The sequence below is a fragment of the Eleginops maclovinus genome, chromosome 11 (genome assembly GCF_036324505.1).
Source record: "Eleginops maclovinus isolate JMC-PN-2008 ecotype Puerto Natales chromosome 11, JC_Emac_rtc_rv5, whole genome shotgun sequence".
Taxonomy (NCBI): Eukaryota; Metazoa; Chordata; class Actinopteri; order Perciformes; family Eleginopidae; genus Eleginops; species Eleginops maclovinus.
The window spans coordinates 2,423,943-2,450,242 of NC_086359.1; the positions used below are offsets into that span (position 1 = coordinate 2,423,943).

The 26,300-nt window shown below is 40.6% G+C and overlaps 1 protein-coding gene across 2 annotated transcripts in view; it reads left to right on the top strand.

Moving 5' to 3' along the window:
• Positions 1-26,300, top strand: part of zbtb16a (zinc finger and BTB domain containing 16a) — a 138,428-nt gene that overhangs the window by 1,845 nt on the left and 110,283 nt on the right. For both annotated transcript variants that reach the window (XM_063894569.1, XM_063894570.1), the window contains one exon: positions 1,115-2,435. In XM_063894569.1, coding sequence (XP_063750639.1) covers positions 1,204-2,435 — 1,232 coding nt within the window. In that variant the 5' untranslated portion in view covers positions 1,115-1,203. The remainder of the gene's footprint in view (positions 1-1,114; positions 2,436-26,300) is intronic.

Here is a 26,300-nt window from a genome sequence, read left to right on the forward strand (position 1 = left end):
AAGAAGACACTTGAAATGAAATGAAAATAAGACTTATTTGCCAAATAGAAAATCATTTGAAATGTGTCACATGTTGATAAAAAATTGGACATCAATGAAGCTCAGCCACAATGTGGGTCAATGGAGGCACTTAGCCATTCATTCATTCACCCATTCATTTAGAGTATATGAAGACTGCTTATTTAAATTGTAGCAATGAAGAGAGCATTGTCTCAGTGTAGGTCATAATGATGGCTGAATGAACAGGAGCCACAGAGACAATCCTCCATTTAAAACACACATTCTAACTGCGTTGGTCAGAGTGTGCTGCAGATTTGAAGTGAAGCAACATGTTGCAGTGTTAACTAAAGGGAGCTAAATCCGTCACACGCATTTATTTGGATATTTAGCAAATGAGAGCAGGGTGTTTGTTGCTGCAGCGTTGTGTTCTGCTGCCATCCATTTCTGGCCGCTGCTCTCTGCTCCCGCCTGTGATGAGAATACTGAGTAAGATGCTATTTAATTTCAGAAAGGCTGCTGACGGCCTTTGTGAACCAAGCAGCAGCAGCAGCAGCAGTGGAGAAACAACACGATTCACACTTGTTCGACTGTGTGTACATCCCCATCAGATAACCAAATGAAGACGTTCTTTTAAACATAACATATGTCGGGGGTGATTGGTATGCATGGGGAGCCTGTTGGACGGCTCGCAAATTGTCTCTCTTCAGAAATCTACAGTCAATACCCTCCGCTGATTTTGAGAACAATGCGACTGCAGAGTGTGTTTACCATCCCTGCAGGATGTTTGCAATTTGAAACTCCACTGACCTCACACATACCATTTAAGAGACAAACAATGGTGGACTTTCAATACAGGCATTGACAAATTCACAACATTTGTTAGGTGCAAAATGCAATTAAAGAATTTGCCTTGTACACTTTATTCATCCACGTAGGTGAAACACAGGAGAGGACAAATTATGAGTAAAGCAGATGATTTCCGGGGACTCGATTTGAATTTACTTTATTCATTCCTTCATTTTTTGGAAAAAAATAGGTTTGCAATCTTTGGATTTGAAGTGTGACAAAACATTGCATCAGTAGAACTGACTCTTGTTTCCGTTTCCCCTTCCAGGTTTCATCTTCTTTACAAAGATAGCTAACAACAGGGCAGAGCGGGGAAGGCGAGCCTCATGAGTTGGCCTCGTGGCTTGCATCGACACAATGGATTTAACTAAAATGGGTATGATCCAGCTCCAGAACCCCAACCATCCCAACGGCCTCCTGCAGAAGGCCAACCAGATGCGCCTGGCGGGGACTCTGTGTGACGTGGTCATCATGGTGGACAACCAGGAGTTCCACGCTCACCGGACTGTCCTCGCCTGCACGAGCAAAATGTTCGAGATCCTCTTCCACCGCAGCAGCCAGCACTACACCCTGGACTTTCTCTCACCAAAGACATTTCAGCAGATTCTAGAGTATGCCTACACTGCCACGCTGCAGGCCAAGGTGGAGGACCTGGACGACCTTCTGTACGCGGCGGAGATCCTGGAGATCGAGTACCTGGAAGAGCAATGCCTCAAGATCTTGGAGACCATTCAGTCTTCTGAGGAGAACGACGGCGTGAACGACGGCAGCACGGAGGAGGACGACGAGCGCAAAGGCCACAACGGAGCCAAGAACTCCAAAAAGCATTCCATGGAGGGCTCCTACCTGACAGGAGCCCAGCAGGTCGCCCTCATGACGGGCATGGTGGACCAGAGCCCGTCAGTCTCCACCTCTTTCGGCATGTCCAACCTGAGTCCTACTAAAGCTGCTGTGGACAGCCTGATGAGCATCGGACAGTCTCTGCTGCAACAGGGCTTCGGCGGGGAACATCTCCTCCACCACGCAAACTCCAACCAGCTGATGACCGAGATCAAGACCGAGATGATGCAAGTGGACATGGGAGGCAACGGCCACGACAGCCCTCCGAACATGGAGTCCAGCGCCTCCAGTAATGGAGAGCGGAGTGGCGAGGACAGGAATCGAGACGGACCGGGAACACCGACCAGGAGCAGCGTGATCACCAGCGCCCGCGAGCTGCACTATGTCCGCGATGACCCGCAAGGTGACATGAGCCAGATGGGGCTGGAAGCGATGGCGGGGATGACGGAGAAACACCTCGCCTCGCTTTACTCCCTGCCCGTCAATCACAAGTCAGAGGGCCTCATGTCCATGCCGGCATCCATGGCGGCGTCCATGGCCTCCAATCTCCCCATGTCCCCGGCCCTGGCCATGTCTATGGACTTCAGCGCCTATGGGGGACTCCTGCCACAGAGCTTCATCCAGAGAGAGTTCTTCAGCAAACTCGGGGAGCTGGCGGTGGGCCTGAAACCGGATGGCAGGAACCAGCACGAGCGCTGCAACGTGTGCGGTGCAGAACTGCCAGACAACGAAGCCGTGGAGCAGCACAGGTAAGACTAGTTCCTTTGGAGTTGCTGCTGGCTTATTGTTTTGTCCTGGGTCCGGATGTTTGTTTTCTCGAATGAATCACACTTTTAATGCCGTTTGCAAGACTACCTCTTCAGTTTGTCTAGGAGAGAGGGAAAGTGTTTGGCCTCACAGTTTTAAGACACCTTTTTTAATAATACTTATTTACATGATTGCTTTCGGTGACTCAATTATAAGGTTTGCCCCGCGGGAAGACACCTGCTTTTTACTTAATTTAAAATGTACAGCTTTTAAAGGCATGGTTAGTAGAGAAAAGAGGAAATTGGTCGTTGTTTTTCTTCTGAAGATAATACAGCCATGTGATGATGACGAGTAAATCACATTTTTATTGGTGTGTGCAAAAGGACTTTGGCAGTTTTCATTGCGTCCAGCCTTAACATTTCCTAACACCTTTTTAATAATGCTCATTACCATGATTGCTTTGGGTAAAAGGGACTACATATTAACGCCACAGGTGAAAGTCACTTGTTTTACATTAGGAATTAAAAAGTACATCTTTTTGGGGCATGGTCAGTCGAGAATACAGGAATTCAGTTGTTTAATTTTGTGCCTTTCTCAGTGATTATGACGACTAAATCAAGTTTTTATTGGTGTTAAGAAGATTAACTTAACCCTTTGCGAGTTTGTATCGCGCCCAGCAGAAGTCTTTCGGCCTCACTATTTCAGAACACCTTTTAAATAATGCTAATTACTGTGATTGCCTTGGGTAAAAAGGGACTCAAGTTTAACACTTTCAGTCCAAGTCACTTGTTTTTCAATTTGAATGAAAAAATACATCTTCTTAAGGCTCCGGTTAGTGTCAAATAGAGTGAGTTTGTTCTTGTTCTTGTTAATCTAATACCCCTTCATAATGACCCATCCACACACAGACTTCCTCTGGTGGACACACACCTTATTTCTGTGTGGCTTAGACTCAGATTTGACTCAAAACCAAAAACCCGCTCAGGTGACTGTTGTCGTAACGTTGTCAAAGCCCATTAGTCTTACAAGAAGTGGGCGGCAGCTATCACACACACTTACCGAAGTGGTACCCCCTCATCCTGGGACCGAATCACCTCCCCTTTCCCATAACTTGCGCAAAGGGGGGCCCTTATCAGCCTGATGATTAGAGAAGATGGTCAGCCCAGAAAATGAGTGCTGAACCCGGGCTTTGAGACTCTGAGGTGGTTCCGGGACAGAAGAGGCGCAGTAAATTAAACGTTTCTCAATAAATGGAGGCACACGATGCTCACCTGCAGATTATCTTTAGAAATGCATTTCGTAACAGTCACCTTGAGGAATGTACTTGCATCACTTCTTTGTGGATTTTGCGAGGCCTTTCTACTCTCTTGAAGGCCACCTTTTCACCCTGTAATGTTTGCTTGAATCAATAGGAATGCACAGTGTTTAAAGTTCACTTGAGGACTTGCATCACCGTCCTCTCATATACTTGAGCCAGCGTCTCGGTTTGCATGGTCCTTTCAGTCTCTGTGTATGAAATACTGCATATTACAGAACAGCTTTTGCACAGTGAGCAGATGTGTCCTTACAGAGAGTATTGTGCAGTGTTTCTGTCTGCACTGAATTTTATACTAGAATTTGTAGTTTTGGTACAATTCTTTGTGGCCTTCATGCTGACTGCTTATTGTTCTCGGAATGAAAAGAGGAATTTGTGCATGGTCTGACACTATGTGGCTTTTTAATAACCGACACTGTAGAAGCATATTTAGTGCTGCTTCAGATCACTTTTCCTCGGCAGCAACTTTAACATGCACTGAAGCCTTTTCTATAATGTAGTCTCACTGTGTTTTTAAAAGGACCGGCTTACAATAGTCTGTCTTGAGAAAAAGTCTGCCGTGTGAAATGGTTGCCTGTGTTTCAAGAGGAATTTCATCAATTCGCTCAAGCTGGGAAATCTTGTATCAAAGGAGATTTCCAAACCGTTTCATGCATTGATCTTCCCGCTTCTCCCCGTAGCATGCTAATGGGTTAATTTAGGCTGGTTGATACACCGACACGACACTGTTTAATATTGTACACGCTGTCCTGACAGCCTCCTGAAGTGTAGAAATCAAACATTGCATCATGCGCTGTCTGCACATGAAAGGTCCGCTGTGAGAAGCTTGATGATTCAGACGCTACTTGTGTCCTCTCAAATTCCAATTTGGGTCATTTGATAGCATATCAACTAGTCTTTTGATTTTGCATCTGTACCGGCCACCTGATTATTTTGAATACAAGATGTTTTAGTTCACCAGTCGAGGTAACTCGGTCTAATTACACATCACTCCCCCCGCAGCCACTGTGTCAGGGTCACCGCTGCCTCTGCAACAAACACATAAAACCAGTTGGCAGAGTTCACTTGGGGCACGCAGGTCAAGTCAAACACGAGTGTAATTGTTTCCAGATGTGGCACAGGGTCATTGGTGTGAGGTGTCTATGTTAAAATGAACGCACCAGAAAGTACCCACTTCCTGTATAAATTGAAGCCTCTGCTGCCTTCTTTCATTCCTCCGTGCCCTGGGTTGTGTCATAAAGAAACACCCCACCCAGACTGAAGGCATTGTGTACCGGCTCCACAAGTGGTGTGTGTGAGGGATGGGGTGCAGGAATAAATGCGTCAAAGTAGGACCGACCTCAACATCTCGTCAGATTTGTAGTTTTTGTTTTTTTCTTTCATCAAATTGGTCCAAAAGGAAATCAAAACTGTGTTAATTTGAGTTTAAAAATTACGTATTTTTCTGGTATTAGTTGTGAAGCCCAGGTGTATTTGTTTAGTAGCTTAATGAAAGGCCATGCTTTACAGCTAAGATGAATGCTTACTGATTTTAAGGAATGGGTATCTGAGGGATGGGAAACATGGAAAAGATAAATATATGCTGAGAAGATGTGTACGCTATCTTTCATATGGATTAAAATCATTCAGTCGCCTTGAAAGATTTGTAATTTTGACTTTGTTGGTTCAAACTGAATAAAGACGGTGCTTATTGTTGTTTATTTAGCTAAAGTCAGTGTGTTGGGTTAATATTGGAGAACGTTGGCTCTTGTAAGGTGTCAAATATGCATTTTCTGGTATCAGTATTGACACAAAGGCATAGTATTTGTATTGTAGCTGAAAGAAATTCATGCATTATGGCTACCGTAAATGATGACTGATTCTAAGGAATCTTAAAATATCATCCCTCACATGATATGATATTTGAGGGATGGGAAATATCTGCAGAGAAGATGTGTAAACTTTAGGACTGAGTATTGTATCCTTCAGTCCTTGCACATCTTGTCAGATTTGTAATTTTGACATATTTTGGATCAGATAGCTCCACACTGACACCACACATGTCTTTATTTCGGTGAATGCATGGCTGCTTGTGTTAGTCTTGGAGAACTTTGGCTCTTCGTGTTGTTCTGGTATCAGTGATACACCTTTTCGGACCTAGTATTTGTCGCTGAATGAAAGGCCATGCATTGCAGCTATAATACATGTGGACTGACTCTAAGGAATCCAAGCAATCCTGTCTGACCACAACAACTCCCCCCCCCTCCATCTTTCCTCCAGCAGTCCAGCCAACCTCCTTGGGAATTTACTCCTTAAAGGAAGCCTAGGGTGACTGCTGTTACTGCTGCAGGGAGACAGGATTACAGCAATATTTTAGTAACCCTTGCTCTGGGAAAATGATCAACTTCAGGAAAGGGCCTGAGTGATTATTGGGAAAATAAATGCATGATGCACGGGGCTAATTCTGCCGTGGCGGAGGGGGGGAGAGAAAGAAAAAAGGCTCCGCTGCTTGGTATTCCAAACACAACATCCAATTCACGGGAACTAGCCTTGGGTTTATCTCTTTCACTTAATCGTCCATTCTCATGCAAATGCCTGACCCTCGCTGTAATGTACATCACATAAGTGAAAAAAGAGCCGATTTTAAAGGAGAGCTTTTCCAGCATATAGCCGTTAAACATTAGTGATAACCATCAATGCTGTCTTTTTTTCGTAATGCAGCCTGAAGGGGGGGGGGGGGGGGGGGTTGGGGAACATGACGCCAATAAATTCCTGCCTCTAATCTCTGTTTTGGCTATTTTTAGTTTTGATGGATGTATTGGGGTACAGGGGGGGAGTGGTGGAAATAATCACCCCTGCATTAACCTCGGCACACGCACACACAGTTTTTTTTTTTTACACACACAGCAGCAGCCAGCGCTCGCTCTTCCATTTCCTCTCCTTTGTGGCAGAGGGGGTTCGGAGGGCGCTCTAATACCCCGGGCCCCAGGTGTTTAAACAGTGGGCCCAAGGCTCTTATCTGTGCATATCAGAGAGGGACAGATAACCCCTGGCACTCCTCCTCAGTAAACCAAGAGCAGATTCACCCTGATAGCAGGGCCATAGCGTTGGTTGCAGTTGATAACCATGTATGCACACACACACACTCAGGTGAGGCGAGGGGAAGGTATACAAACTGTTTCTCTACACACACTGACCACGATCAACCATTAACCAATGCCTTCAAACTGGACAATAGCAACTGGGTATATGTGTGGTAGATGCTGGCTTTAAATAAACCCTTTTTGCTTAAATTTTTATAAAAAAAAACAATTTGAAAGGCAAACTGTCTGTGTTCCTGTTAACTGTGCAACGTGTGTCTTGGATAGCATAGCATATATAGTATAAATCAGCACCAGAATCTGTTACAGCTTTTTTTATAGAACGTCTTTGTTATTTTTGTGGCAATTTGATGAAAAAAAGATCTTATCCCGACAAAAAACATTTCAATTTCTCCCGAGTAAAACAGGAAGTTGTAGTGTCTTCACTCAGGAGATACTGAAGCGCAATGCACAGCGCCTGTTTTTGCGTGATTGACACGTGTCTTTCGCAATCAGCAGTGCTGGTTTCCTCTTCCTCAGTTCCACCTACCATGTTTTTTACCCAGATGTGGGTTATTTTAGGATCTGTAGGAAAGACTGAAGCATTGTCTTTCTGAAAAAGGACCTTTTTTGCTGCTACTCTCATCAGTGGTGCAACACTCACCAGATGCATAACAAGCAACTCTTATGATCAACCTTTCTATCCCTATTATTTCTCTATTTACATATATAAAGAGGCATATGGGACTCCTGTCCAGATAATGGAAAGGCTTGTTAGCCGTTCATTAGAAAGCATACAAGGGTCTGTTAGGTCCTGTGTTGCTTTCATTTTGTCAGACATTTGTTAAAGATTCAAAGGTTTTATTGTCATATGCACATTGGCCACAGTGCAGGATTTAATATACACAAGACAACAAAGAAATAAGGATGTTAAATTGTGCAAATGGTGCAAGTAAAATGCAGGAATAGGAGACCAACTGTTGACCCAAATGTCTTTGAAGTATTTTGGAAAATGAGCGATAATAGTGTGTGCTTTGCTCCATTGTGTCAGTATTTCACCTTTTGGTCTAAAATAAAATAACTCAAAGCAGTGTTTTCAAGACTCTGATCCCAACCTGTAAAACTGTGCAAGCTTTCTTCTTTTCTTCCCGCTTCCTTGAAAGAAGCCCGTCAACAAAGCATCCATTACAAGGCAGTGGATTACCCTCTATTTGAAATCACTCAGTGAGCTAAGTCTCCGTGGCTCGCACTCAGAGGTACAGTACATGTTGGTGTAATAATCCAATAGCACAAAAAGCCTCAGAAACACCTCTCCAGGAGAGAAGAAACTCAACCCCAGATGTCGGCAGAGGGCTTATTCCAGTCTGGCTGCCACATCCTCTCTCTTTTTATCCTCTCACAGGTGCTTTTTTGCCCTTATTGGAGTTGTGGTGTTTGTTTGTGCCCCTGAGGAAGCGGCGCTTTGACCGGCCCGCGCTGAAAGCCGGCGCTGAGGCAGCTGCTGGCGGAGGCCCAATTATAGACAGGCTTTAAAAGGCTCTGGTTGAACCGTAAAGATTTACACCGCCATCGCTCTGATCTCAGATCTGGGCTCTGTCCTCACTGTCAGGATAGGGAGATGTATCGATTAAAGACTTAACACGGGGGGCTACATCATGGGGAATAGACTACACACTCACACACACTCGCACAGAGACACACCTTCAGTGCAGATCGAGCTTTTTATTGTCGTGCGGTGTCGTCAGGTGGCGAGTCATCATCCTGAATCTGGTAAAGCTGCTTTTTCGTTTTTGGAGAGAGATGGAGGAAAAATAAAAGCCATAGGGGAAGTGTTAGGTGGCTGCACATTTATATGTCACAGTTTGTGTCATTTTAAACTCATTTTGGGTCAGACAACATTTAAAATCAGTTTGAGTGACAGCCTTTGAGAGGCTGTGCATGGTATGTTTAACCTACTTTAAGCAACTAGCATGTTATGCTACTGGCCCTTAGCACGTAATTAGCGCTTTACTTAAACACACACCCACACACTTTTAGTTTTCATTCCTCTTCAGTCTTGCAGTGTCGTCATTCTTATAAATGCAATACAATATATACATCTACTGTTTTCTCATAGCCAAAAAGAGCACATATATTCCCTACAAAACAGTAGTAATCATCTTAAATCTGACGAGTACTTATTTAGAAACAATTCAGTAGATGATATAAATGTATTTCCAGTCTATAAAATGTTGCTCTCATGGGTTTCAAACTGTTGTATCACAGCCAATTCAATTGAAGGGATATATACAGGTTATATACAAGTAAATAATCAATATGCATGTTTAACAATATGTTACTCATCTCTATCCTAATTTCAAGGATGTTTGCACAAAAGACGCGCATACTCTTCCTTTTAATTTCAAACAAACGAACAATAATTGTCTACAGCTCATCTTCTTAAATCTAATGAAGCTATATTTAAACAAAAAAGGCAATTAAGGAGATGATATTCTAATTGTTTAACATCGTTCTATAGTAAATAATCCATCACTCGACATGTTTTACAATATATTAATCTACTGTAAAACCACAAATGTTCTCGTTATTCCACGTAAAGAATCATCTCTAATCTGACTGAAATATTTCTTTATTTTTGGGGAAAACAGAAGTGCACCACCAAGAGAAAGGAGGAAGGGGGGGCGGTGCAGTGTTGCATGTAGACAGTGGCGATGGCAGTGGAGGGTGGTGATCTAATCAGCCCTTGATTAGATCACCACCCTCCCTCAGATAAGGGTGGAGGGAGGTGGCTGCGCAGTCAGAGTTAGCAGCTTGACTCGGAGCGAGCAGCTGCCTCTCGGCGCCCGGCAGACGCGGCCTCTGCTGATGTGCTGTGGCAGGGGCCGCTATGAAACGAACACACTGAGGCCCCTATCTTTTGTCCCTGTGGGGGCCTTGTGGTCTGCAGAGAGGGATAAGGATAACATACTGTACTGGAAGTTGGCCTTGTGTGTGTCCATGTGGGTTTTGTAATAGGGGAAATGGTAGTGGTGGGGGCTCATGGGGAGTACTAATTACAGCCAGTTATCAGGTGACATGCAAATGTGTTATCGGCCTTTAACTTCCTGATGTGTATCTCTGCTCTCAGAAGTGTTGGCAGTGGGGGTGTGCGCAACTGTTTCTCTGTAGAGGCTTTAATGGGGCCCTACTCTGCACATTTTCAGGGTCATATCAGTATTGCGATGTCTCCATGGTTTAATGTTCAGGAAGCTGTTTATCTTTCTCATACTGCCTGTGCTGCAGCACCTCTTTTCACCCAGTGTCTGAAACCAGTCTGCTCTGATTGATTACCTGCTCGGCTCTGTTGTGATTGGTCAACCAGCTTATAGATGTCCCGCCCCTTAACTTTTCACGTGCAATGTGTTGGAATACTAACCAATAGAAGCATGAGTGTCCTGTAGTGATGTCACTGTGTTCCGGAATCATTCTTTTTAAAGTTTTAATACGTAATTTCAAAATCGACCATCGAGCTTTAGATACCTTTCCGTAAGGGGGATCATTACCTTTAATTATTTATTCCAGTGATGATGTGATTTCTTTCAACTTCTTAAATATTGGAAATCAAATCGCAATTACAATATCTGTCAAAATAATCAATAACGTTTTTTTTCCCAAATTGTGCAGCCCTATCTTTTTAAGGTCACACAGACACATGAATAACAATTCAAGTCTATCATCCGTCATAAGTGTCAAATAACACCAACAATGTTAATTCTTGAAATCTTGCCACTCTGACCTTATCTCCCCTCCTCTGACTGTATTAAGGTGCATGCATCATTGTCAGCTTTCCCGTTAGGAAAAGAAAGAGAAAGTCAATAGATTCGGGATGATCTGGCCTTGAAGCTGAGTGGGTTTTAGTTCTAGTTCACAGAGCGCTTCCCTCTGTTCTCCTGGACCCTAACGCTCTGGGTTCTAATCCCATCGATATCCCATTAGCATCCCCTCTCTGCGTCCCCGCCACATGAAAGAAGATGTGTCGGTTCCCCCTCTCTGATTCTATTGCTCTGGCAGACCGTAAGGAGGACGGCCACAATGAGCAAATGTGCTCGAGCCAAAAGGGCCAACCCAAGTGTGCTCACAAATGTCCTGCCAGTGTGTGTGTGTGTGTTGTGTATGTGTGTGAAAAAAACTGCCCCTGCCACCTCAGAGGCCCCTGAGCCTCCCTGGGAAGTATCAAACCGAAGCTCTCCGCGGGCTTCCAGTGAGAGAGCTTCTAATTAGCCTCTTTGTTGCTACTTGAATGGTTAGCCAGAATTTGGCGAGGGGCCCCAATGGAGTGATACCAGCACGCTAAGAAGCTGGTCAGAAAAAATTACCACCAACACCCCCAAAAAATAAACATTGAATCCTCTTCACCGTCACCTGTCACAAAGGAGCTCTCGGGTGGGAAACTGAGGCTGGTGAGAGCATTTTAAATCCACCTCTTCAGAACGCAACAGGTGAATGCTAGGCTAATGCCAGCTACTGGGGCTGCACAGATAATGACCATTCCATAGCAATATGGACTAGTGCAATATTGGAAGCTCAATATTTGGTATACATGTTGACATGGAGCTGCAGAAGTAGCTTTAATCAACAAGTGAATGCTAATCTAATACTAGCTATTAAGGCTGCACAATTTGCAGTTATTTGTTTGCAATATGAGTGTGCAATATTGAAATTGCAGGACGCACAATAGTTGTTAAAATACTACTAATATTTGAGAGATGAGGAGGTATGAACAGGTGAACGCTACGCTAATGCTAGCTATTAGTGCTTCACCATACATGGGAAATGTGAGCGCAATATGGACTTCATTTTCAATATGTGTTTTTGACGAATGCCACATATATTGTCAAAATAAGTCACTTCATTCTATTTGTTTTTTTAAGTACAGGCTAAACAATGCCTGCTCTCAAAAAGTAGATAACAAAATACACAACAGAGTTAATAGGATACCCTTCCACTTCTCAAATTACCAGTTGGATACACTAAAAACCCAAATGAAACAAAGAGTCCTCCACATATCCCCACTTTTAATTAAAGCTGATTTTGTCCCATTTCCTGATGTTTTGAGCCACTTCATGTTTGTTACCTGGGTTGGGATTCAAAGACGCTATTGCAGCCTACCGACCTGTCACACTTATTAAATATTCCGTCCAATCTTCCCGTGTGTCGTCTTGACATGCTGCGTGGCGAGCGTCGTGAATGACTGTCAAGGCGACTCGCAGCTTTAACACGTTTTTAAGCTTCGTTGTAATCCAGGAGGGATCAGTTGGGTAAATCATGGCATAAAGCTTAAAACCATAATTGATTTATGTATTTGCTGACCGAAGACGCCCAGAGAGATTAGCAGAGGCAGAGAGCTGATGATGGATAGACCGCCCCCCCCTCCCGCTTCACAGGAGGTGGGGGTCGAATTCAATTGAAGGAAGATTTGTCTGCGTGAAGAGCGGGGAAAAACATTTGCAGAAGAAATGAATATATCATGAGAAAAAATACCAGTGTACCTCTGTGTTTTTAAATGGTTTCCCTCCAATTTGGAGTTGTTAGGTTTCGGTTATAGAATGAACTCGGAGCTGATATTTACATCTTAATTTAAAGAATGTATTCCAACATATAAAATGGGGGGGAAGGAATTAAAGGTTTTGATTTATCCAATTTAATTTTCTTATGTAGCCAATCAGTTTAAAAACCAAAACGATAATAACTTAAAAATAATAATAGTAATAGTAATAATAATAATAATAATAATAGTAATAATAATAATAAATGAAAAAGAATAATAATAATTAAAACAAATAATAATGAGAATAATAATAATAATAATAATAATAATAATAATAATACTTCTACTAATAATAATAAATGAAACTAATAATAATAATAATAATAATAATGAGAATAATAATAATGTATATCGGATAACAATTTATAATAATAATAATTATAATAACTTGAAATCCTAAAATATTGAAAATGTTGTTTTATGTTTTCATTAAAATTGTAGTCTTTTAAACCCAATTTTGAGTAATATGAATAAATAATGAAAATAATAATATTAACTAAATACTTATTAATTAACTAAATGGACTATTGTGAAAGTTACTTAAGAGAGATATTAGTATCATAGGAAAACCTAAGGCTCAATTGTGTTGCTGCTCTTTGAGGGGGATAAAACCCCTTCCTGTTTTACACCATGCTTAATAGCATATGGGGGGGGGGGGGGGGATATACAGCATCATTTGTAAGGTCAGCGGCAGACAGCGCTGGCAGAAATGATGCTGTTTGAGTCATGACATGTCAGCGCCACCCGCCACAGCGATCAGTCCAGGAAATGGAATGGCTTTTTTTTTCTGCTTTTACTATCCCACTCTCGCCTTTCGAGGCCCAGGGACAAACAGACAAACACAAAACAATCTGGGAGCGGTCAACAGAGACCTTGGAGACGGCTGACAGTCGGCCGGTAAACAAGACGGAGAGATTCATGATGTGTCGGGAGAGAAATTCATGGGCCGATTATGACGAGACGACCGTCTGATGATGGTCAAAGGATGTCAACAAGCTCAGCAGTAGGAAATGATGACGCAAATCATTTTACTGATCGTGTCGTAATTGTTATTATCTTTAATTAGACATCTTTAAGAAATAATTTAAGGCAAGTTTATATTCTGAACATAGCATATCTGTGGCCATTAAACAATATATATTTCAAGTAAACCAAAGAAGCTAAAGAAAGAATGTGCAATAAAGAGATGAAGATATTTATATAACTCCAGATGGTTAAAAAGGCCTCTAAAAATCACATCCCTTGCAGTCAACCAGCCGAGGTCTTTGGGCTAACTGTTTAACCATAAATTGCTCCCCTATATAGGCATGTCCTCATTACTGTGGTGTGTTTATTGTAGTGTGCTTCAGTTGCATTGGATAAAAGTGCAGCTGTATGAAATGATATTTAATGCTCTTTGAGATTCAAAACAAAAAGACATTTGCCCAATAAGCATAGGTTGGGTTGATCAGCATCAATTAGGGCTAGGGTTACTGATTATCTATAGCGTGACTTGTGTGGTGACCATTGGGTTTAGAGACAAGAATATCAAAATGATTACCTCAAGTATGAACATTTTTGCAAATAAATGAGCAATCCGTCCAGTACACACGATCCAGCATCCTCTAAAACAAAATAGATTGAAGATTCATCAAAATTGGCCCACTAGGAGGAACAAATATGGCCGCTTTCTGCTTAACTGCGATATTGGATCCTGACCATATCAGAAATGTATTCAGCTTCCTCAATAACTCCCTAAACCACTCCAATGTCGTCCATATAAGCTATAATGCTATGCCAAGTTAGCATCCTGCAGTTTCTGATTGCTAGGGATCAATACTCTACATTTTTAACGTGGAATGTGGGGTACCTAACATGTCAGAGCTCACATATGAGCTTGCAAATAGACTGGTTTGCTTCTTTGTTTCTTGTCTTTAATCATGGTCCTTGTTGTTGTTGCAAACGGAGCTGCTGTGATGCAAGAGCACCCTTTAAAGATTTCAGCGGCTGTTTTCTGTCTGTATTCTGTCTATTTCCCCCCTCTTCCTTCCCTGCTGGTGTTTTATTGCCTCCTGTGAGTGTTGGTGTGATGCGCTGGAGCTGGAGCTTCCTAACAGGTGTTTGGGTGCTTATCGCCCACGTCTGCACCCTTATCTCTGGCCCTCAGCTTCCTGCATCCTCTCTCCTGCATGCCTCAGACTGGGGATATATTTCACTTAGCCTCTGACCTCAATCTTTCCCCTTCTCTCTTCCTCCCTACCAGAAGACGTTTCATCACCATCACCTTACCTGACTGTATTTCTTCTTCACATCTTAAGAGTCACTCGTAGCCAGCAAGAGATCCTCAGTCTGAAGATTATTGAAGAGAGAGCTACAACTAGCTATCTTCTTTTTATTTAAAAAGGAGCGTAAAATGTCCAGGGCACATGGTTTTTGTTTGGCATTTTCCACTTGATTATTGTACACCTTTTATTCCTCATACCCACATTTATATTTTAATACATTCAAGTATTTCTTTTACTGTGTTACATTCCTATTTGATCTAAGTGTATATATTTCTCTAATTCCTTCAACTTACTTGCACCATTTCTATGGCACTATGTTTTGTATGTCGGGAAACATTTTCATTGCCAACGACTAGCTATTGTGCCAAAGCATGTGAAGCCTTATGAATCAAACAAGGTGACCAAGGTAATATATATATATTATAAATCCTTTAAATGTTAGCCCTATGTTTTTCAAAAATATGAATGAAGAAAGAAGAGGCCAGTTTTTGTATGACCCAAACAAATCAACTTAATATTTCAGTGTTAAAAAGATATTACAAGTTTTAACAGAAAATGTTTAATATTTTCAAAATTTCAATTATTTTAACTGAACAATTTAAATATATTATATTAAATATAAAAATGTTTGACTTTTTAAAATAAATAAAATAATAAATACATTTTTATTCAAATAGTTTGTTTTTTTGGTCAATCAATTTCCTATATGCAGGGAAATCATGTAGTATGAACAGACTGCAAGTATATTCGGAGATCAAGTGTTCCTCTAAGATGAAAGATGAAAGTTATTTTTGGTGCGAATCCATTCACAAAGAAGTGGTCCCCTAGCATCCCGGATATAGCACCCCCCCGAACATGTCGGTGTTCCCTCCTGCAGATCGATGCAGAGACCCTCAGAGTGGAAGTGTTTCGGTGGCTTCAGACCTTTGAAGCTGTTTGGAGTTTGATCCGTCAGATGTGATTGGCTGCAGCCCCCCCCCCCCTCTGTACATTCCCTCAATCCTTCCCTGAAGTCTCACGCGGGACAAAGGCTAAAGTGTCTGTGGGATGGGGTTGTGATGCTGGTTTGGAGGGGGTCGGCCCCCTTCGGAGGACCTGACAGGGGCCCTTCTTTTTTTTTTTTTTAATCCCCATTCTGAGTGCACACATGGGGGAGAGCGCCCGCAGTCTAACACCCATGAGAGGCTCTTTTGTGAGCTCTGTTACAGTAGGGTGGATGCAGGGGTCTCAGGCCCAGATAAACGCCAGGGTCAGCCAGGCCCCCGTTATTTACAGTAGGCCCTTTCATTGCCTGAGTGAAACAGGAGCCTGAGGTGGAGGTGGAAATAGGGGAGGGGGGGGGGGCGGGGTTCAGGGGACGACCACTGTTTGTGCTCAGCCAGGCCTTCCACTACAGGTCAAAGAGCAGGGGGGGTGGGGCCGCAGGGGTTACAGACCTGACTTTTGTGTGTGTGTTGGTGGGGGTGCTTCATACGGGATAAAGAAAAGGTAAAAAAAAAGTAGCGGTTGGGGGGGGGGGGTTGGCTTCAGAGAGAAAATAGGCGGCGGGGATGACTTCCACGCAAAGTTTCTGTAAGAGTTCCGATTGTTTCCTGAGGTCTTTTTTTAGCTGTTAGCATGCCACGTAGCATCGGGACATTTCTCATGTTTCTTTGAATTGAAGTGCAAATACTTTCTATGCATTTTGTTAAAGCGCTTAAATTTTAAGGCTTTTTATTCCGTCATCTGCACAATATCTGCAGCATGTTTGTTGGTTATGCAATTATTAACCAAAGCTCCTCCACCAATGCAACCTTTATTATACTTAAGACATAAAATAATGCAATCGACTTAATGGTGGAAGGGAAAATCGAGGAATAATTAAGCTGCGTATATAATGTCAAATGAAATACTAGCTTTAAATACTGCACATCATGGGAGCTATTACTCAGACTGTTCACTGTCCTCTTTATATGGTTCACATTTCTGCTCAATGCAGCCTCTTTAAAACTGCATGTCTTTTGAAAAACAGTTCTATATTGACTCCTTTTTTGTGGCATCTTACTCTGTCCATGCATACAATACAAAAATACCTTGTATATGCAAACCTACTTGGCAATTATCCTGATCTTGGTACCATTAGTATTAGTACCCCTAATGCACCTTTTGCACCAGCATTTGAATATGCATTTTCATTAACGCTAGGAAAATGTACACAAAGTTGTATCTACATTTTGCAGCTTTTGAAGTCCTGCTGCAACATAATAACTCAGAACTCAATATAGGTCTTCCTTTGTCAGGGTGTTGCTCTGGATAGTGTAAATGCACCACCTTCACACTATCTTGCATGCTCACTTCAATTGTCCTGATGTGACTGTGCGACCTACATAAGCTCCGCACATAAAGGAACACCAGGAGGAAACAAAGGATTGACAATAACTCGCCGTAACTTGATGCTTTAAGAATCCATATCTTAGGTCATCTTTATTCTGACGTGACATTCAATACTCGCAATCATGCAATGCAATAACCCCCGTTTTTGGACCAAAACCCAAATGGTCTCCGAGCAGGTTGGAGAAAGAAAAGGTCTTTCACCTCCAAGCAGTCGCTGTCAAGTACATTTATTGAGCTTTAATCCGTCCCGAAACATTTCCAACCCAATTCCTTTTGGTTGCCTTTAATTAAGAAAAGGAAGGAACTTGCCAGCACGAGAAATACAAACCGATACCATCTGCCCGGATCGTAATCTCGCCGTAATCTTCCCGTAATCTTAATGTCAACCTTCGATATTATGAGGCAAGGAAGGACGGGGGGGGGGGGTGCAGAGGCGTTCAATCTCAGCAACAGATTTTATTAGTTTTACTCGGACAATGACCAGAAGAGGTTAAAGGTCACCGGAGACTTTACAGATGAGGCGGGATGTGGTGGGAGGGGGGTGCAGTGGTTTGGTTTGACCCCCCACCTCTCACCCCTATTGTCCTGAGAGAACACAAAGGGACTCCTGTCAAAGTCTAGTGGTCAGCGCTCCGGCCAAACCAGCCGAGCCGCAGCCGTCGCACGGTTTGAATCTGGCTGAATGTCCAACCGGGAGACAAAGGCGAAAGAAGGACAGTTCCTCTTCTCAAAGGACTTTTCCACAAATGGAGAAAGAGCAGTTCTTTTTCTGGACTTTTTTCTAAACCGATAGATAACTAGGCTCATTTTGGCCAGCTCGAATATCAAACTGTACTTTATTCCTCTTCTACTGCAAGGAGAAAAGTTACAAAGCAGACAAAGACAAAGGTTTGGCTTCTTACTTTTCCAAAAACGTACAAAAAAAGTGGTTTGTTCTTTTTGATTCAACTTCTTATTGATGATATTTTTAGTAAGCAGAGTCATATTTTTCATTAGGAAGTCTTAGACATAATTACAAAGTAGACAAAGGCAATGGTTTGGCTTCTCCAACATCTTTTCCCAAAATGGAAAAAGGAGCAGAAGAGCCGTTTGTTTTTCTGTTCTCTTTCTGGTTTGGAAACTTTACTGAAGACTTTCTTACAAATGAGCTTTTGATTTGTTCTCTTTCTGGTCTTATCATCAGAGAAGTAATACGTCGTGCAAAGGAATAATTGCTCAATATTGAGATTATTTATTTAAGACCATCGTTTAATTGTACTTCTGATTCCACTACTTATTGTTTACATTACATGGCAGCTGGCACAGTCCAGTTTTTCCTGAAGAATTGACAAAATGACAAAAGGACACAAAGAGAAAAGTTAACTCGAACTTCTTTTCTCTAAAACATAGGAAGAGCAGGAGGCGTGTTCTCTTTCTGGCCTTTAGTTTAGAGAATTAGTCCATGGTGGAAGATAACTGTGCACATATGTACCTGTACAAATAAACACAAATACAGTTTATATATATATATATATATATATATATATATATATATATATATATATACACATAAATAAAGACTTCTGGAAAGCACATTGAAAATAATTACAGGGTTGGATAGAAAGTTGGATGTTATGAATAAAGAGAATTTCATACAATATTTGATCCCTTTATCCTCCCGTCCATTCATCGTCTTTCTGTAATGGATTTCAGATTAATTGAATCAGTCAGATACTGTTGGTTGATGTCCTGATCGACCCATTCAAGGCCACCATTTCCTGTCCTCATCCGTCCGCCTGCACCTCGCCTTCAAGACGAGTCGGCGGCCAAAGACCCGCTGACATTTCTCACCCCGAAAGAGAAAGAATAACATGCTAATACATGCACAGCTGCAGCAGGAACCGGCCCGGCTGCCATTGCGCTTTCTCTGCCTATGTATACTTTCTGTCTTTTAAATACCCTTGACATATTAGGGAGGAGAAGCAAAGCCCGGGAGAGAGTTGTGTGCTAAAAGGCCTTACAAAGAGTCTGTGCAGCGCGGCCGTCTTCCATGTTGTACTCGATGTATAGCCATGCGAAAGGCGACAGAAAATGTAGAGGATCGGATTTGCGTCTCATTGTCATTTTCAAAGCTTTGTTCAAGAATATTGTCTGATATTCTTTGGCACTATTTTCTTTGTTTCGTCGAGAAATGTAATGTTTGTTACTTATTTGTCGGACAAATGCAAGACATTTGAATGTGTCAATTTGGATCTGTGAAGGACGGTTGATTATAGCAATTAATAAAGCAAATGATGAAGAACTCAGCTCTCATTGATCAGGCCTTTTCATAAACAATTTTTGTCAAGGCCCGTTTTAGCTGCTTTAGTATCCCTAGCCTCTTTATTCTTAATGCAGGGATTTAAAGGCTCGGCATATGCACGACAGTATAGTAAATGTAATGTCCCAGCCTACTCTAACTATGCAAAATAACAATAATAGTTTAAGTAGAAGCAGAAATGGAATGGAAATAGTGCAAGAGCATTCCAAATGAACAACAATAAATGTAAACTTCCTTTTTTTTAATCTTTATTTAAAAGATTGCATCTATGAAATAAAATAAAACGCATACAAAGGACAGGAATAAACCTTTCAAAAATACAATAAAATACACACATAAATAAAAACAATACAAGATAGAATAAAATAAATGATTCAATTGTGCTGAACATTTTATTTGCATGTTTTATTTTTCCTTAATTTAAGGGCTTTTGAAAAAGTAAAGACAGTCATTGTGAAGCACACAAAATGTAGAGGTTCACTTTCATAAATTAGGATTTGTATGTATTTAATTTACATAAAATAAGAACGTTTAAAATGAGGCCGTAAATAATGTCGTTTATTTTAGGAAACTTTGGTATTCAAATAATTTGTTGGAAAAAGAAGTCATGTGAATCCAGGCGTAAAGCTCCTGAAGGCGTGGATTTAAAAAGCATAATCTCAAAATACACAATATGCAGGACTGTAATGGCGGGGCTCCTGTCCGTCATTCACTATGGCTGCCGGGCTCTGTACAGGCTCTCGGGGGTCAGTGGACATGGTACAGCTTTCACATGGCCCTGAGGTCCTGACCCCCACCTTTGTTGGCCATACCAGACCCCCCCCCCCCACCCCACAAACCCTCCTCCCTGCAAGGACCGAAGCCCTTTGAGCCAAACCCTCAACCCCCCGCCGAGCGCGCCCCTTCAGCACATTAATAGTGGCACTGGAACTAATTGCCCAACCTTAGATGTGCTTGAGACCCAGATTGCCTCAGCTGCCAGTGCACCACAAACCCCCCAACACTCCACCCCGAACAGAAGAAATCCTTCAAAAGAAGAATCGAGAAAATTGCCGGTTTCTCTGCCCGGTGCTTTTGGTTCAGAACGTCTTCAAAGGGGCTTCATTTACGTCTTTGTGTTACTGTAAACGTGCAGCGATTCAAAGCTTGTTTTCAAAACATCGCCCCTTTCTCTTCCCTTCGATTCTTTATCGTCGCTGGCATTGGTTTCGCTTTTTTTACTCACCTCGCGTCCTGGCCAGACACCATGCCATCCGCCGCCATTTTGTCGATAAAAAGCGTCACATATTCGGTAATCCTCTCCTTCCCCATCGCTCCCTTAAAAATATTTTCTCCCAGGCTTGCACTTTGAACTGTGAATTGCAGAGCGGGTGTAAAGTGGTGTCTAGCACCAGACTGTTGGTGTTCACACTGTCACGTCTGCCGGCTCCTGAGCGTCAGCCCAGTTCAAAGAGACGCTGCAGAGCGGGGAAGCAGCCTGAGAGGCGTTTTATGATTTTATTGGGCCAGAGGAAGCATTGTTGCGAAGGTGTTGGACCGCTATCTGCAGCGACATTATGAGAGGCACAGACTGTCTGCTTTTTGTGTGTGTGTGTGTGTGTGTGTGTGTGGATGCTTGTGTAATGTATTCACGTAGCGTTTAGTGACAGAGCTCTTTTGTTGGTTTCTTTCATGTTATTTAACCAGAAGAAGTCTCATTGAGATCTTTTACAAGGGAGTCCGATCATCAAACGTCATCATACAAAGCATCTGCATCAGTGACGACTTCAGGGACAAGTCCTCTGATCGAAGTCGATGAGTTCTCATACTTTCCTAGAGGATATAAATCTGTAGAAAACCAGGAACGGTCTTATAATTATGGATTTGCCAATGGTCTAGTCTACAGGTGGTCAGGGCAGATCATAACACGAGCATACAAGGAGCAATGGTGCGTTCGAGGGTGTTAAGATTTGTAATGAACCCCAGTGCTCTGTGCTAGACGGTATCAAACAGCAACGGCCTGAAGAAGAAGCATTCATATCTAGCGCAGACATCAAGGCGGCAGCGACAAGTGCAGAGATTAAGGTTTGAAAACATGACTAATTTAACCTTGAGTTTTAAGGATCATGAAGGATTTTAACCAAAAGCATTGACATGTTCTCCTTTGGACCGATTGTCTGACTTCTGTTGCACTATTTTATGTACTTTTGTCTTTGATTTAGGTATATTGAACGGATGGAGGATGAAATGTAGGATTAAGATTGCCAAAAACACAAACACTCACAGAAAACAGGGTACGATTTCATTTCCCAGTGCTTATCTCACTGTGTCAAAATAACCATTCTGTCCAAGTTATGCCAATTATGTACATCACTCTCCTCCTGATTTGATTTGAAGTTGTTAACTTTGGGGGAAAAGAACTCAACAATTGGAGAACTGGGAGGATTCATCTTGACCTGGGTCTTTTATTAGATGTTTTGCCGAAAGGGGGCTTTCTTTGGACAAAATAATGTCTGCCCAATTTGTACAAACGTTGGGATGCTCCTCTTTATCAAGCATCGGTCAAGCCTCAAGGTAAAAGGGGAACAATTTAACTTTGGCTATTATACACTGATTAATCCCAACCATGGTTTAGAGCAGAGTCATGGTCTTAATTACACACACCGTCTGCATTAACAGTCGTGGAAAACAAGCGTAATGTTTTTATGGGTACAGGGAGTTCTGGTCCAGAAATAACTCGTTTACTGTCTTTGAATTAATCCAACAAGCTCTTAAAGACGCCAGTGAAAGTACGCAGGAATAGCAGAGCATGCGTTTACAGTACAGCTGGAAACACCTCCTCACCCTTCCTCTGTACTCCGAGTGTTTGCAGGGTTGTGTGCACGTCCTCTCACCTTGACCTGCTCCTTTTGACTACATCTACTCTCGCTTTTTCTCAGGTTCAATACATCCTTTCAGCATGCAAGTTGCATTAGCCCTCTTGTGACTGATTTAATTTGATGTTTGAAGGATTATTGTGTGCTTTAGGAGTTCAAACGGTTACATGGAAACCATTTTTTGCTATATATTAAAGATGTTTTTATTTTAATTTGTAATCAGTTCAGGGACTCCACTCAAAATATCCGATAATAATAATAATAATAATAATAATAATAATAATAATAATAATAATAATAATAGTAATAATAATAATAATAATAATAATAGTAATAATAATAATAATAGTAATAATAATAATAATAATAATAATAATAGTAATAATAATAATAATAATAATAATAATAATAGTAATAATAATAATAATAATAATAGTAATAATAATAATAGTAATAGTAATAATAATAATAATAATAATAGTAATAATAATAATAGTAATAGTAATAATAATAATAATAATAATAATAATAATAGTAATAGTAATAATAATAATAATAATAATAATAACAATAGTAATAATAATAATAATAATAATAGTAATAATAATAGTAATAATAATAATAATAATAATAGTAATAATAATAATAGTAATAATAATAGTAATAATAATAGTAATAATAATAATAATAAGTAATAATAATAATAATAATAGTAATAATAATAGTAATAATAATAATAATAGTAATAATAATAGTAATAATAATAATAATAGTAATAGTAATAATAATAATAATAATAATAGTAATAATAATAATAGTAATAGTAATAATAATAATAATAATAATAATAATAGTAATAGTAATAATAATAATAATAATAATAATAATAGTAATAATAATAATAATAGTAATAATAATAATAATAATAATAATAATAATAATAATAATAGTAATAATAATAATAGTAATAATAATAGTAATAATAATAGTAATAATAATAATAATAGTAATAATAATAATAATAATAATAATAATAGTAATAATAATAGTAATAATAATAATAATAGTAATAATAATAGTAATAATAATAATAATAATAATAATAATAGTAATAGTAATAGTAATAGTAATAATAGTAATAATAATAATAATCACTAAAAGAAAATAAGGATTCAGAATAGTTTTATTCTTTTGAAATAGGGGTTTCTTGGTTTTAAAATACAATGAAAAGATAAAATATAGATATTTAAATTTATATACATTTATAGAAGTGAAAGTAAATGTCTGTAAAACTGTTTATTTAAAAATAAGATGTAAAGTAAAAACATTTGCATTAAAATGTAAATAAAATATATACCGACAACGAGAAGTAAATGTGCAATAAATAAAATAAAATATAGTAAAAAATATTCAGATTTAAAGTATAAATAAGCAGTGAAAAGAGAAAATTAAATAAAATAATCCGTGAACTAAATATATTGCTGTAAAACTTTTCTAGGACAGCACAGAGACTCAAACTTCTCTCCTCAAAAAATGTTTGCATGCTGAGAAATAATCCATCATAAAACCCGTTCCTCCTTAAATAGACTCCTCTACAGTAGAGTCTGCCGGCCGCTCCCATAATCCTCCATGGAAATGTTGACAGATGTGTGCATGGCTATCAAGAATTACAGTCCTGATAAGAAAGAATGAACTTTATCCTCTTGTAGCAACAATACAGTGATGGAGCTCTGCTCATAATAAGGGAAATATCCTGGACACGATGTGCCAGCTGTAATCCCGTGACTCCAAATCTCCGCTGACGTGAACAGCTTCTGTTCCTGCTGCTGTCCAATGATTAATATAGTGATGCAGGGTGGACATATTTCTGTAACAAACCTTGAAGTTAGCAACCTCTTGGTTGCCTTCATGAAGAGTCAACAGGATTTTTCCATTGGATTTCGGAAGTTGGCAAAAATTAAGATCAGAGGAAAGGCCAGCAAACGCTTATGATACTTACACGTTTTGTTCAGCAGGATAATCTCCACATAATAACACCACTCTAGGATTTTTGAACTAAAATGCTAATGTTGGGCTATAAAGGAACTACATCACGGTCACATGACTTCACGTCCCCACCGCTAAGCTAAAGGCGGCTAATGTTGGGCTATAAAGGAACTACAGCACGGTCACATGACTTCACGTCCCCACCACTAAGCTAAAGGAGGCTAATGTTGGGCTATAAAGGAACTACAGCACGGTCACATGACTTCACGTCACCACCGCTAAGCTAAAGGCGGCTAATGTTGGGCTATAAAGGAACTACAGCACGGTCACATGACTTCAGGTCACCACCGCTAAGCTAAAGGTGGCTAATGTTGGGCTATAAAGGAACTACAGCACGGTCACATGACTTCAGGTCACCACCGCTAAGCTAAAGGAGGCTAATGTTGGGCTATAGAGGAACTACAGCACGGTCACATGACTTCACGTCTCCACCGCTAAGCTAAAGGAGGCTAATGTTGGGCTATAAAGGAACTACAGCACGGTCACATGACTTCACGTCACCACCGCTAAGCTAAAGGCGGCTAATGTTGGGCTATAAAGGAACTACAGCACGGTCACATGACTTCACGTCACCACCGCTAAGCTAAAGGCGGCTAATGTTGGGCTATAAAGGAACTACAGCACGGTCACATGACTTCACGTCACCACCGCTAAGCTAAAGGCGGCTAATGTTGGGCGTGACGTTTGGTAGTCTGTTTTTTGAATCCAGCAGTGGGGTGTTTACTGACGTATTTTTTTGTAGCAGAACAAAACGTTAAAATCTCTTCATCTTTATTTGAACCACAGAACTTATTTCAGGCTAACAACCAAAAAATCATTTAAAAAAAACATTGACTTCCAGACAAGGAAACAGGACAGGAAAACATAGTGAAAAAAATAAATACTGAAATGAAAATATGTATCTAAACATGAAAAGTTCAAATAAAAAGGGTCACAATATATAACAATATTATATGTAAAAATATTCAGTTGAAAAGGCTTTTAAAGATAGCTTTTACATACAAACTCAATAAAAAAGCATTCTTATTTAATCTAATCATCTAATCGCACTGGCAGATTATTACGCTTGTTTAAATTGGTTTATTCTCAAATCACTTTAGTTGATGTGTAGTGCAGTAGTCTCCACACTATGTGAACTACCTTCTCCTGTTATGTTACTGGTGTCATTGGCGGTGGCTCTTTGATTAACACTGAGGTTATTAAGATTGTATTGGAAGCAGTACAGGCAGACATATTTGTGTTGTCTCCTTTTTTTAATTTCGAGCTACAGCTTGATCTCCCTTTTTTAAGAAGGGTCTCGTTTGAATATGTTTTGAGATAGCGTTGAATGCGTCGCAGTGTACTCGTGACGTCGGGAAGAGCCACTCAGGATTTAATGTTTAGTTTAATGTTTATCCAATTGTTGGAAGAGGGTAACACAGAGTTCTTCAGAAAATGGAAAACATCCTTTATCCGTTATTATCCAAATGAAATGTCAGGAGCCATTTTTAAACATGGTGAAAAGGACTCTCGAGTGTGTGAGCTTATGACCTTGCAGAAAGTCACTCCTCTGAAGGGGAGCACTTCATATTAAACATCAGAGTGAAAATACGCCGAGTGTGTTCTTGACACAGGAACTCCTTCAGAAGATGTGTTGTGCTGCCATAGAAAACTGCATTTTTCCTTCAAGCTGAAGTGCAGATTCTCAGGGTCTCAGATATTCCTGCAAATACATGATCAGAAATATTTGTAATCTGAAGATGTTGCCTTACACGTTTGTGACATTTCAAAATGTGTCCATCTTTACAGCTCAGCGCCTGTTGCTATGCAGCTTTCTTCTCACCCTCTGTCTGAAAACACAGCCCAGTCTGCACTGATTGGTTAGCTGGCCAGCTCTGTTGGGATTGGTCCCGCCCCTTAGTCTATCACGTACAATGTGTTGGAGCGCTAGCCAATAGAAGCTTGAGTGTTCCACAGTGATGTCACTTTGACTCAGGGGTCCAATTGAGGCATTTCTTAACCCCTTACCTTGGAAAAAAATAAACGTCAATCAAGCATGTTATATTAAATTATAGGCCAGGCTTACAGAA